The sequence below is a fragment of the Gracilinanus agilis genome, chromosome 6 (genome assembly GCF_016433145.1).
Source record: "Gracilinanus agilis isolate LMUSP501 chromosome 6, AgileGrace, whole genome shotgun sequence".
Taxonomy (NCBI): domain Eukaryota; kingdom Metazoa; phylum Chordata; class Mammalia; order Didelphimorphia; family Didelphidae; genus Gracilinanus; species Gracilinanus agilis.
Window position 1 is genome coordinate 267,710,638 of NC_058135.1, and position 12,207 is coordinate 267,722,844.

Consider the following 12,207-nt stretch of genomic DNA (forward strand, 5'->3'; position numbering starts at 1 on the left):
TTTATTGCAAAAATCAAAACAGTCAAAAGTCTATTTATGCTGGTGATGTGTTTCCAATGTAAAAAAAAAGAGAAAAGAAAGAAAAAAAATCAAATACTGAATTGCACACATAGGAGGAAAAAAAACCCAAACAAACAAACAAACAAAAAACAACAGAAATATTAAAAAAATGTGTAGTTTACACAAACACAGAGGTAAAGAATAGAGGTTAAATTTCCAAAAATAAGATACATTCCATCCTTAACTTGCCATGATCCCCAGTGTGAGTGCAAATGAGGTAGACAAAGTGATGTGGGTGCAAAATGAGGCATATAAAGCAATAATAAATTCAAGAAAGTACAAAAGGAATGACAAAAGGCACAAAATGTTTTGAAAGGCACATCAGGTCAATATAGGTCACTAATACAGGTATTCTGTTGTGAGGTAGTATATGTATCATTCAAGTATAAGGATCAATCAGATAAAGTGCAACAAAATAGTGCAAAATCCACCAATAGAGCATTCTTATCACAATGGTCAAATACCATCAATAATCAAATATAATAGGTACAGGCAGTTGTAATTAGTACAGAGAATTATTCATTATCAATAGCGGGTACTCGTTTCACATGACTGCAATGAATCCATGAGTCCCTTTCTCCAATTTTAATGGCTGTTAGTGTTAATAGGACCTGAAATGGTCCATCATAAGCAGGTTCAGTTGACCCAGTACGTTTGAAATTCTTTATGTACACACTATAACCTGGGTTCAAATCATGAAGCGAGAAGTTTAAGAGTCTGCTTGAACAGTAGCTCCAGAGTCGTGGAGTTCTTGCAATTTTGTTTGTAATTGTCTGATATAAGTGGCAATGGTTGTATCCCCTCCTAACAATGAAGTATAGGCAGGTTTAAATGGTTGTGCCTGAATAGGTGGCTGTCCAAATAGCATCTCAAATGGTAAGATGTGTAAAACACCTCTGGGTCTGCTTCTGAGATAAAATAAAGCCAGAGGTAGAATTTTAGGCCATTTTAAATGAGTCTCCATGCATAATTTGCCAATCATAGTTTTAAATTCTTTATTCATCCTTTCAACTTGCCCGGAGCTCTGGGGATGATATGGTGTATGAAATTTAGGAGTTATCCCCAAACATGAATAAATTTGTGATAAGACTGAGTCAGTAAAGTGAGTTCCTTTATCAAAATCAATACATGCTGGCAGGTCAAAACGAGGAATAGTCTCTTTCAAAAGGACTTTGGCAACAAAAGCCACTGTGGCCTGAGCAGTAGGAAATGCTTCAGGCCACCTGGTCAGTTGATCGACTGTGACCAGACAAAATTTATAGTGTCCAGCTTTTGGCATAGAGATAAAATCAATTTGCAAATGTTCAAACAGTGTGTAAGCTAGAGGACGTCCACCAAAAGCATTTTCTTGAAAAGTGTGCTGGTTAAAGGTTTGGCAGGTAGGACAAGCTGTACATATTTTGGAGGCAATTGTAGTTATTCCAGGTGATATCCATACTCTTTTAACAGAGTCTACAATGCCTTGGGTGCTGAAATGACCATGTTTATTGTAACATGGAAAATGGCAGGGTGGAATTCCTGCAAGATTCAGGGTCAAGCCTCACCCAGAATTCCAGGGGACCCCATCCCCTGGAGAACTCTGGGTGAGGGAACAGTTTGAAAGCAGTTAAACAGTTGATTCCTGGGGGATGAAGGAGCAGATCACACTGCTTGCGGGTCCTGGGGTTTGCCTTGGTGGCCATAGTGGCAAAAGCCATTTTGGTTTCTTCTCAGGAGTTTGCCTGTCTAGTGGAATTAGACCTTTCTTGCAATAGCATTTGGTTATTCATTTAGTTATTTTAGATATTAGAAGTAATTATTATAAGCTTTGAGGGCCAGCTAGATATAAAGTCTGCCACTCCCTCCTACCTTACAGTTCAGGGCTTCCCAGATCTTATCCAAATCCTAGGTACCCCTTCCTTGCCTACTCTTCCCTTCTTCTTTATCAGTAAAAACTTCATCTATTAGTAGTTGTGCCTATTTTTTTGGGCATACTCACAGCTACCATAAAGCTTGGCTCCTTTCAGTTGCCAGCCAAAGAAGTCAGATCCTCATCTATCCTTGATAACAATAAGACATCAAGCTACTCTGTCCCTCAGTCAAACCTGTGGGGATTATAAGTTGAAACAGTGAACATCATTAGAAATTTGCCTAGCTGAGCCTTGTCAGAAGGTATCTGTCCTGACTCTATTATCAACTGATTTCCAACTGCTTGGTGGGAGGGGTGAAGAGTAAGGAGTACCTACCCCTTCCTACTCACTCTAGCCTGTGTGTGTGGGAGGAGTGAGTCCTGCAGGCTATTAGTTTCAGGCCATCTCTTCAGCTTCCCTTATATCTCTGTTATTATCAACATAACATTATGGATGGAATGACAAATTTGGTTATAGAAAGCCCTAGGGAGCAGGGGCTTGCCTTCAGATGACACCTATACTCCATTTATCTGTTTTGTTTTAAATGTCTGCTTCCATTTTCTCACTTCCTTGTCATTATAGGAAAGGGATAGATCCAAATTATCGGTAATTGTTAGTGGCATAATTAACTTGGGTCCTTCTAAGGCTGCTAGTTTGGCTGCAGTGTCTGCTCGATCATTTCCCCTGGAGACAGGGTCAGTGCCACCTGTGTGTGCAGAGCAGTGAACAACAGCTATTGCTTCAGGGAACTGGATGGTAGAAAGAAGTTCAATGATAAGGTTTGCATTGGCAATACATTTTCCAGCCGATGTTAAGAATCCCCTTTGAAGCCATAACATGCCGACAGCATGACATATGCCAAATGCGTAACGGGAGTCTGTGTAAATTGTGACCCTTTTATTCTGTGCAATGATACAGGCCTGTTTTAAGGCTGTGAGTTCTGCACCTTGTGCACTTACATGTGAAGGTAAAGAAGCTGACCATAGAGTATTCAATTCTGTAACTACTGCAGCTCCTGTATAGCGCATAACATCTCTCATAAAAGAAGAACCATTTGTAAATAATATTAAATCCAGATTATCCTTTATGCCTTTTAAACTGTTATTTTCTTGCCAGATTTCTTCCATCTTCCTCAGCATTTCATTTTTAAACTCTTCCATAGCTTGTGACCAGCTTTCATTTTTTGGGGAGGTTTGGATTTTTGTTTTCCCTCCTCTGTTATCTGGATTTTCTCTGTGTAGAAGTTGTCCAGTGTTCCAGAATTTCTCTTGATAGTCTTTTTCTTCTGGACTTCCTTATTGCTGGCCATTGTTAGCCCCGCCCCTTTTCAGCTTTGTCTTTGCACTCAGGGTCTGCCTGCGCCTTGCAAGCTCCAGGGGGCTCCAGTCTCCTTGTCCTCGGGGTCAGGCCTCCTGGTAGTTCCCCGTCTGCCCCTCTGCTTGAGGTTCCTTCAGCAGTCTTTGGGGCTGCTTCCACAGCCATGCTCAGGTCTGCACTAGATCCTCACTGGAGGTCCAAGCCTGGGCTGGAGATAGTTATTCAAGCCTAGGGCACTGCCTTTGCCTGTGCAGATGCTCTTAGGGCCTGCCTTCACCCACAGAAGGTAGTGAAAGTCTGTGGGCTGGAGATCTTTATTCGCACCTGAGGCGATGCCTTCAGTGCTTGGGAAAGGCCGCGTTTTAGGGGCCTTTGTCCCGGCCTGAGGCGGTGCCTTCACCCACGTGGACGCTCTGGGAAGGTCCGTGCATGCCCCCCCAGCCTCCTGGAGTCCCTCGTTTTGCTGCACACAAGTACAATCTCCGGGGCTGCCAGTGATTATCTGGTTGCCCCAGTCCTGTTTACCCGCTTGTGCGTTGGCGTTGTGAGAGGTGTGAGGTGTGGGGGGTGGGGGAGGGGCTTCTTCCTCTCGTGTTTTAGTGAGAGCTGTTTCACCCCTTTATAGCGTGGAAATGCCCCGATTCTGCGTACCTTCAATGCTGCGCCCTGTTGTGGGGTTCCTTCGTTCCTCTGGACTCGTTTTTATTTCCCCTTGAGGGGTCCTGTATGGTTCGGTCAGGAGAGATCGAGCAGCTGCTCCTTACTCTGCTGCCATCTTACCCGGAAGTCTCCTCTCTCTCTCTTTTTTTTTTTTTTAAACCATTACCTTCTATCTTAGAATCAATATAAGTATTGGTTCTAGGGCAGAATAGCAGTAAGAGATAGGCAATTGGGGTTAAGTGATTTTTCCAGAGTCACCTAGCTAGGAAGTGTCTGAGGTTAGATTTGAATCCAGGTCCTCCCAACTCTAGGTCTGGCTCTCTATCCACTGAGCTATCTTCTTGCCTTAATACCCTCTACTTTTGAATCATTTCTTCTTTTGTCCTGTCTATAATCACATCTTACCAAAATCAAACTGTAAATTATTCTCACTATCAATTACCTTTGCTCCTATTATACTTCTGAATAGAATAGAAAGAAATCATGAAATGGTACAGATTAAATCTACTATAAATTTACATTTGCTAATCTCAACTGGGTCCTTACCATAGCAAGGCAATTCTATTACTTTTTCCTAATTGATTCCTTATCACACACACCTCTCATCTACTGGGTCTTTTCTTGCTGCCTACAAACATGAGCATGTTGCTGACATCCTTAAAAATACATTCACTGGATACTACCATGGCTGCCAGTTATTGTCCAGCTATCTCTCTTCCCCTTTTCAGCTAAGTTCTTTGAGAAAGCTGCCTTACATCCAGTGCATCTATTTTCTTTCCTCTTGCTCTCTTGTAAACCCTCTGAAACTTGGCTTCTGATCTTATCATTTAACTCAAACTGCTCTCCCCAAAGTTACTAATGATCTCTTAATTGCCAAGACTTTCTTTAATACTCATCCTTTTGAAATATTTGGTACTTTTTGGTCATCTTCTCCTCCTGATAGTCTCACTTTTGGACTTTATTCCCACCTGTCTGATTACTCCTCAAATTTTTCTAATGGATCTTCATTCAGGTCATGCCAACTAACACTGGGTGTGCCCAAGGCTATGTCCTTTGACCTCTTCTCTCTCATTTGGTAAGCTCATCAGCTACCCTACAATCAATTATTACCTCTATGCAGATGATTCTCAAATCTAAATATTGAGCTCTAGTCTTTCTCCTGCACTGCAGTTGAGTGTCATTAAACTGCCTTCTGGACATTTCAAACTGTTATGTAGGCATTTCAATAACTTTTCCTTAAATCCTCCCTTCTTCCCAATTTTCCAATTAAGGTTGAAAATACTATTACCCATCTTTTCACTCAGTTTCAAGACTTCAGTGCTATTCTTGACTCCTTTCCTGGGCTTATCTTATATATTGTGTGTATATATATATATATATACATATATATCTTATAATTTTTCTCATCCTCTTAATTTGGTATTTTATTTTTTTTGGTAAATATTCACCTATTTCATTTAGATGATCAATTTTATTGGCATACAAGAGAGTAAAATAGTTTCTAATAATTTTCTTTGTTTCTTCATTGGTTTTTAATTTGCATTTTTAATTTTTGGTACTGGTAATTTGTTTTTCCTCTTTAAAAAAATCCAATTAATTAATAGATGATCTACTTTGTTTTTCTAAAAAACAACAACAACAACAACAAAAAACCTCAGCTCGTAGTTTCATTTATTAATTCAGAGGGGTTTTTTTTTGGCTTTCAATTTTGTTAATTTTTTATTTGACTTTCAGAATTTTTCTTTTGATGTTTAATTGAAGGTTATTAATTTGTTTCTTTTCTTTTTAAGTTGTATGCTTATTTTTAAAAATCTTTCTCTTTGGTGAAAATGTTTAGGGAAAGAAATTTCCCCCTGAGAACTATTTTGCCTAAATATCTTTATTTCTTTATAGCATCTCTTATATACATCACTTTCTCTCTACTTATACTATCACCATCCCAATTAGGTCTTCATCACCTCTGACCTAGACCATTGCAATAGGCTTCCAATTCAGCTCCATGCCTCATTTCTTCATATTCTAGTCCATCTTTCACCCACCTGCTAAAGTGATTTTTCTTTCTTTTTCTTTTCTTTTTTCTTTTTTTTTTAAAACCCTTACCTACTGTCTTGGAGTCAATACTGTGTATTGGCTCCAAGGCAGAAGAATAGTAAGGGATGGCAATGGGGGTCAAGTGACTTGCCCAGGGTCACACAGCTGGGAAGTGTCTGAGGTCATATTTGAACCCAGGACCTCCCGTAAAGTGATTTTTCTAATCATGGGTCTGACTATGTCAACCCTCCCTTAATAGAATAAATTCCAGTGTCTCCCTATTACCTTCACTATCAAATATTAATTCCTTTGCTTAGCATTTAAAGCTCTCCAGTATCTGATTCATTCCTAATCTTACATTTTTGCCCAGCTCCAACATGATCCAGTCACATGATCTATTTAATCGTTTCTTGCCCTTGACACTCCATCTCCTTTCTTAGTGAATTTGCATCTGCTCCTCAGTTTGGTGGAAATGCTCCTTTCCAATTTTCAATTCTGAAAATATTTGACTGACTTCCTTAAAGACCCAGCTAAAATGGCAATAATTCCTGGAAATCTTTCCTGTTCTCACCCCTACTCGCACTTTCTAGCTGCTAATGCCATCCCTTATAATGTTATATCCATCGTTTTAATTTTTGTATATTCTAATTTGAATTTGCTCCTGGAAGGGGAGGGTCTACACCGTTTTTTCTTTTTCTTTTTATTTTCAGGCTTATTATACAATCCTTGTATAGTAATATGCTTAATAAACGCTTTTTGATTAAGTGATGCAATATTTTATGACTCATAATATTGGAGCCAGAGGACGCCCCTTGAGAGGGGACAGTATATATACCTGTCATCTTCTACCAACAATTATATAGAAGTATTATGCCAATATATAAGTAATCTGACTCCCGTTGTCTACCTCTTACCACTGTTCTGCCTTGGAGTCAATATTTAATATTGATTCTAAGGTGAAAGGTAAAGGTTATGTTAGCTCTATAGTATAGAAGAATCCGCAGTAGCGACCGTTGCTCTTATTTAAATATTCCAGCTCAAACCCGGCTTATTAGGCTTCGCCAATCAGAGTTCGATTTCTAGAGTCGTGAGGACAGCAGTTGCCAATGAGAGGCGGGGGCGGAGTAGTAGAAAGAAACACAGGAGCGGCTGTGACAGGCCTGGCTGGCGAGAGGCGTGACTTGAGACCCATTGGCCAGAAGGCGTCACCAATCAGTGCCCTCGGAGCCGGAAGCCGAATCGCGAGGAGTGCTCGTGGGCTCAGAAGAGAGGAGATGCTTCTAGGGGCGTGGTCTCTCGTCTGAGAGGCGGGTCCGAAGCACTCATGGCTCAATGATTATCCTCCGGGGGCAGGAGCGAAGGCGGGGCCAGCCAATGGCCACGCGCTCCAGGGCTCTGTGGGTGGACCGCTCGGCAGTGGCGGGTGGGCGGGACGAAGCCGCTTGTAGGTATCCCTGTGGCTGTGGTAGTTCAGAGTCCGACTCTATTTCCGGCTACGGTCCCTCGTGTGTCTTCCTCGAACCTTATCCCCAACCATGGAAAGCTATGGCTTCCTCTACTGGGTGGGCGTGAGCACCGTGGCCTACCTGTCCCTGCGGCTCTCATACAGGCTCTTCTCGGCCTTTCGGGTGTGGGGCTTGGCGCACAAGGATGTGGTCGGGCCAGCACTTGGCCAGTGGGCAGGTGAGTGTCCCGGAGCCCCTTTCCCCGGCCTTGGGAGCTGTACCAGCCCTGGGATCCGGGGCAGAAGCACCTAATAAGCGCCTGCTGTCACGTGGCCCAAGCTGAGACCCTGCTAGTCCACTTACCAGCCGGGGGGACCCCTGACCAGCCGCTTCCCTGCCCCAGGCCTGAGTTCTTCCTAGTTGTGTGAGCGTGGGGCTACTTAAACTGAAAGGTTGAACCATAAGACCTCCAAGGTTCTCTTCCAACTCTAAACAGCAATAATAATAATAAGTAGCAATTATGTATACATACATATGTATATGTGTATGTTTGTGTACACTCTCTCCATCTCCCTATTCTTCATTGAAATCCCTGTGGGTAAAAAGCTATGGTGATGGGTCTGATTGCTTATTTTTCTGCCTGTTTCAATTGCATTTCTAAATACTTAACCCCTATTTCTTTTATACTGTACAGTAACTGAATTTCACAACTTTTCCAACATTTGAATATTGAACTGTAATAGTTTTGCAACAGAACTGACTAGGAAATACTGAACAATACAAAACAAAACTTTGCAAATGCAGTGGATTGAGACCCAGGCCTAGAGACTAGAATTTCCTTCTGATAATTCCTAGCCGTGGGTCCCTGGGCAAGTCACTTAAAACCCATTACTAAGCTCTTACCACTCTTCTGCTTTGGAATCAAGACACTGTACTGATTCCAAAGTGCCACTATAACCTTTGGGGGAGTTGACATTTTTTTTTTTTAAACCCTTACCTTCCGTCTTGGAGTCAATACTGTGTGTTGGGTCCAAGGCAGAAGAGTGGTAAGGGTAGGCAATGGGGGTCAAGTGACTTGCCCAGGGTCACACAGCTGGGAAGTGTCTGAGGCCAGATTTGAACCTAGGACCTCCCGTCTCTAGGCCTGGTTCTCAATGCACTGAGCTACCCAGCTGCCCCGAGTTGACATTTTTTTTTAATCCTTACTTTTTCTAATGTTCCAGGACAGATAGAGTAGGTAAAGGTGGCAAAAGAGCAACACTTACCATGGTAGGTTTTGAGCTATGTCCTCTTTCTCCCCAAGCAGAATAGAGCTGTAGCACCCTTAGCACCTTAGCTTCTTATCTTCTTTAGGGACCTGTGTGTTTGCTCCCTGATTCAAAGTATAGTAGCCCAGGTTGGTTCACATTTTGAGTGTGTCTGTGAGAGCCATTGTTTCAAAATAAAATTTCTCTTGTGGCAAAGTGAACTCAGATCACTGAAGACTGGCCCTTGTTAACAGTTTTATTGGTGATTTCAGGCATTTGTTCTGATCAGATCTTTTCAATCTTTTGAAAATGCCTCTCTTCTGTCCTTGATTCTGCATTTTTCCTCAATTTAGGACCATAGAACTTAGAGCTGCTAGGGACACCCAAGAACTCCAGGTTTCTCCTTTTTTGAAGATAAGGGAACTTGAGTTTCCTAGGGTAGGAGGGTGTTTTTCTTTTTAATGCTAAACAGCAGGTATTACAATTTAGGCTCTATTGTTAATATGGTAAAACAAGGTGTTAATGTTGAAATAAATACTGTCTTGAAAGGGAGGAGGTGTGGGGGAATGGGAGGTTATTTGCACTTGAGACTTTAAGGGTAAAGACAATTCTCAAATAAATGTGTGTGGGACTGTACAAATCGCTGGATTATTGGTAGTCTTGGGGTTTAAAAAAAGTAGGCTAAAGGTCTTTGGATTGCTTGGGAAATTTATCTATTGAGCAACTTTTTGTGCTGAAGATCAGTGACCTGGTTTACTTGACTGAGATTTAATCTTTCATTTTGAAATCCCTGTAGGCAAAAAACCTTAGTGATATTTCTGATAACTTTTCTGCTTGTTTCAGTTACATTTCTAAACCACTGACTAGGAAATACAGAACAATTAGCATTTTAAAGAGAACAAACTTAAATTTTACCTCCCGAAACTCCCTAAGAATTGTATATATTTTAATATATATATTTATATAATGACACCTGTTCAATGTGATGATTTAACTTTGTTATTAAAATTTAATATTCACCTTTTCTGATTGCTTTTTCTTCCTCCCTTTCCTGGCACATAAAAGATGAATCTCATTTCTGTTATACTGCACAGTAACAGAATTTAACAACCTTTGAATATTGAACTCTTAATAGTTTTGCCATGGAACTGCACCCCAGGTACTTGCTAATTAGCCATGAATTTGACACATAACCTGCAAACAGTTCTAAAAAAGTTAAATGGATTTTTTTAACTCTTTACTTTCTGTCTTAGAAACAATATTGTGTATCGATTCCCAGGCAAAAGAGAAATAAGATCTAACCACTGAGAATTAAGCACCTTACCCTGGGGTCACCCAGTTAGGAAATGTCTGAAGCCAAATCTGGACCCAGGACCTCTGGTCTATAGGCCTGACTTTCATTCTACTAAGCCTCACTGCCCTCCCTCTAAAGGCAGTCCTTTAAAGCTCTTTGGGCATAGTTCCAAATTGCCTTCCAGAATAGTTGGATCAATTCACAACCCCACCAGCAGTCCATTAATGTCTCAATTTTGCCACATCCAATAGTTTCTTTAATTTGGAAAACCGCAGCCTATTTTTTTGTTTTTTAAATAAATCTGTTACCTTTCCAAATTCTAGGGAAATTTTGAAAAATAAGTGGTGTTTTAAGCAACTCATTCTTAACCTGGAACTTTGTATTGATCTTCAGGATGGAGTAGAAAGGAGGAAGTACATTTATCCTTTATTTATTAGTAGCAACCTTCAACAAATATTTATTTGAATAATTGAACACTTGTTAATGTGATTTTTTTTTTTGTTAAACCCTTACCTTCTGTCTTGGAGTCAATACTGTGTATTGGCTCCAAGGCAGAAGAGTGGTAAGGGTAGGCAATGGGGGTCAAGTGACTTGCCCAGGGTCACACAGCTGGGAAGTGTCTGAGACCAGATTTGAACCCAGGTCCTCCAGTCTCTAGGCCTGGCTTTCAATTCACTGAGCTACCCAGCTGCCCCCTCCTGTTAATGTGATTTTTAAAAAATCAGAAAATTAAAATCTTAGATCTTAGATTCTAGCTAAGAGCTGGGATTCATTTTATTAAATAGTATTTGATGGTCAATCTAATAAACATTAAGTGCCTAATGTGCCCCAAGCACTGTACTAAACCAAGGCTTACAAAAAGAGAGCAGCCCTTGTGAAGTGAGGTAAACTAAGGCATTGTCCAGAAAACCTGTTTTTCCCTGGGGAAAAGTAAAAATCAGAAATGAGCTCTCTGTGAAGGTCAAAATAACATTCACATGAGAAAATGACTTCCTTTACTGCTTCATATATAAGAGATAACAGTAGAAAGTCCCAATGGCGGTGCTACTGACCAAAAATAGCTTCCAGACAGTTGATAAAGGTTGTTGCTGTTTCTCCTAAAGGTTGTTGCTGTTTCTCCAAGGTTATGTATCATTTATGAACATCTTCTTTGTATCTTGAACCCTATAAAAACTGCATTATAATTTTAGTTTGGGGCAGCTTTCACTAGGAAAGTTGTCCTGGCCAGTAGGTACTTTTATTAATCAATAGATTAATAAATAAATATTGAACTTCTAATTTGAACTTCTGGGTGTCTGGACTCATTTTCTGAAAAACCCCATTTCACTTGTCCTCAGTAGTTTACAGTCAGTCTATGGAGTCAGGGGAGACCACATGCAAACATATATACTGAGCAAGCCATATACCAAATAAATAGGAGATATTCCACAGAAGGAAGACATTGGAACTAAGAAGGTTTGGGGAAGTCTTCCTGTAGGAGGTGGGATTTTAGTTAGAACTTAATGGAAACCAGGGAGGTCAGTAGTTGGAGTAAAGGAGAGAGAGCCTTGTAGGCATGGAGTAGCCAGAGAAAAAAATTGGAAGCTGCAATATGGAGTGGCTTGTTCATAGAACATTCAGGAGGCCAGGGTCACTGGATTGAAGAGAATTGGAAAGGTTGGAAGGGGTGAGATTAGGAAGGGCTTTTAAAAAGCCCAATAGAGCCTGTTGTGTTTGATTCTGGAGGAGATAAGCTAAAGAAGTTTATTTAGGCTACTTTCTCTTTCCCATTCTATGTGTAAGTGTTCCACACTTTATTTTTAATTAAATAATCTGAATTTTTCTCTTTCCTTTCTTGGTGATGTTGGGGAAGGTATTCTTATCTTAGATCTAATGCTTACTTAATTACCTTCCTGTCTCTCCTATCATCAATTTAAACTAATTTAGTGATTACCAGCAACATGTAGTCAGTTTGTAGCATGTTATTTATCTAAATTGGGGTATGTTTATTCTCTTTAGATGGTAAGATCCAGAACATGGTCTGGGGATTGCCTCCTTATATATCATGTAGCTGCAAGTCTAGTGTCAGTAGAGATGGACATTCTATTTTAGGTGATTTTTTTTAAACCCTTACCTTCCACCTTAAAAATCAATACTGTGTATTGGTTCTAAGACAAAAGAGCAGTAAGGACTAGGCAGTGGGGGTTAAGTGACTTGCCCAAGGTCACACAGCTAGGAAGTGTCTGAGGTCAAATTTGAATCCAGGACCTCCCATCTCTGGGCCT

General features: G+C 40.6%; 1 protein-coding gene across 1 annotated transcript in view; it reads left to right on the top strand.

Moving 5' to 3' along the window:
* The first annotated feature begins 7,454 nt into the window (after positions 1 to 7,454).
* Positions 7,455 to 12,207, top strand: part of HSD17B12 (hydroxysteroid 17-beta dehydrogenase 12) — a 162,838-nt gene continuing 158,085 nt past the window's right edge. The window contains exon 1 of the mRNA XM_044681335.1: positions 7,455 to 7,640. Within this exon, the coding sequence (XP_044537270.1) occupies positions 7,493 to 7,640 (148 nt within the window). The 5' untranslated portion in view covers positions 7,455 to 7,492. The remainder of the gene's footprint in view (positions 7,641 to 12,207) is intronic.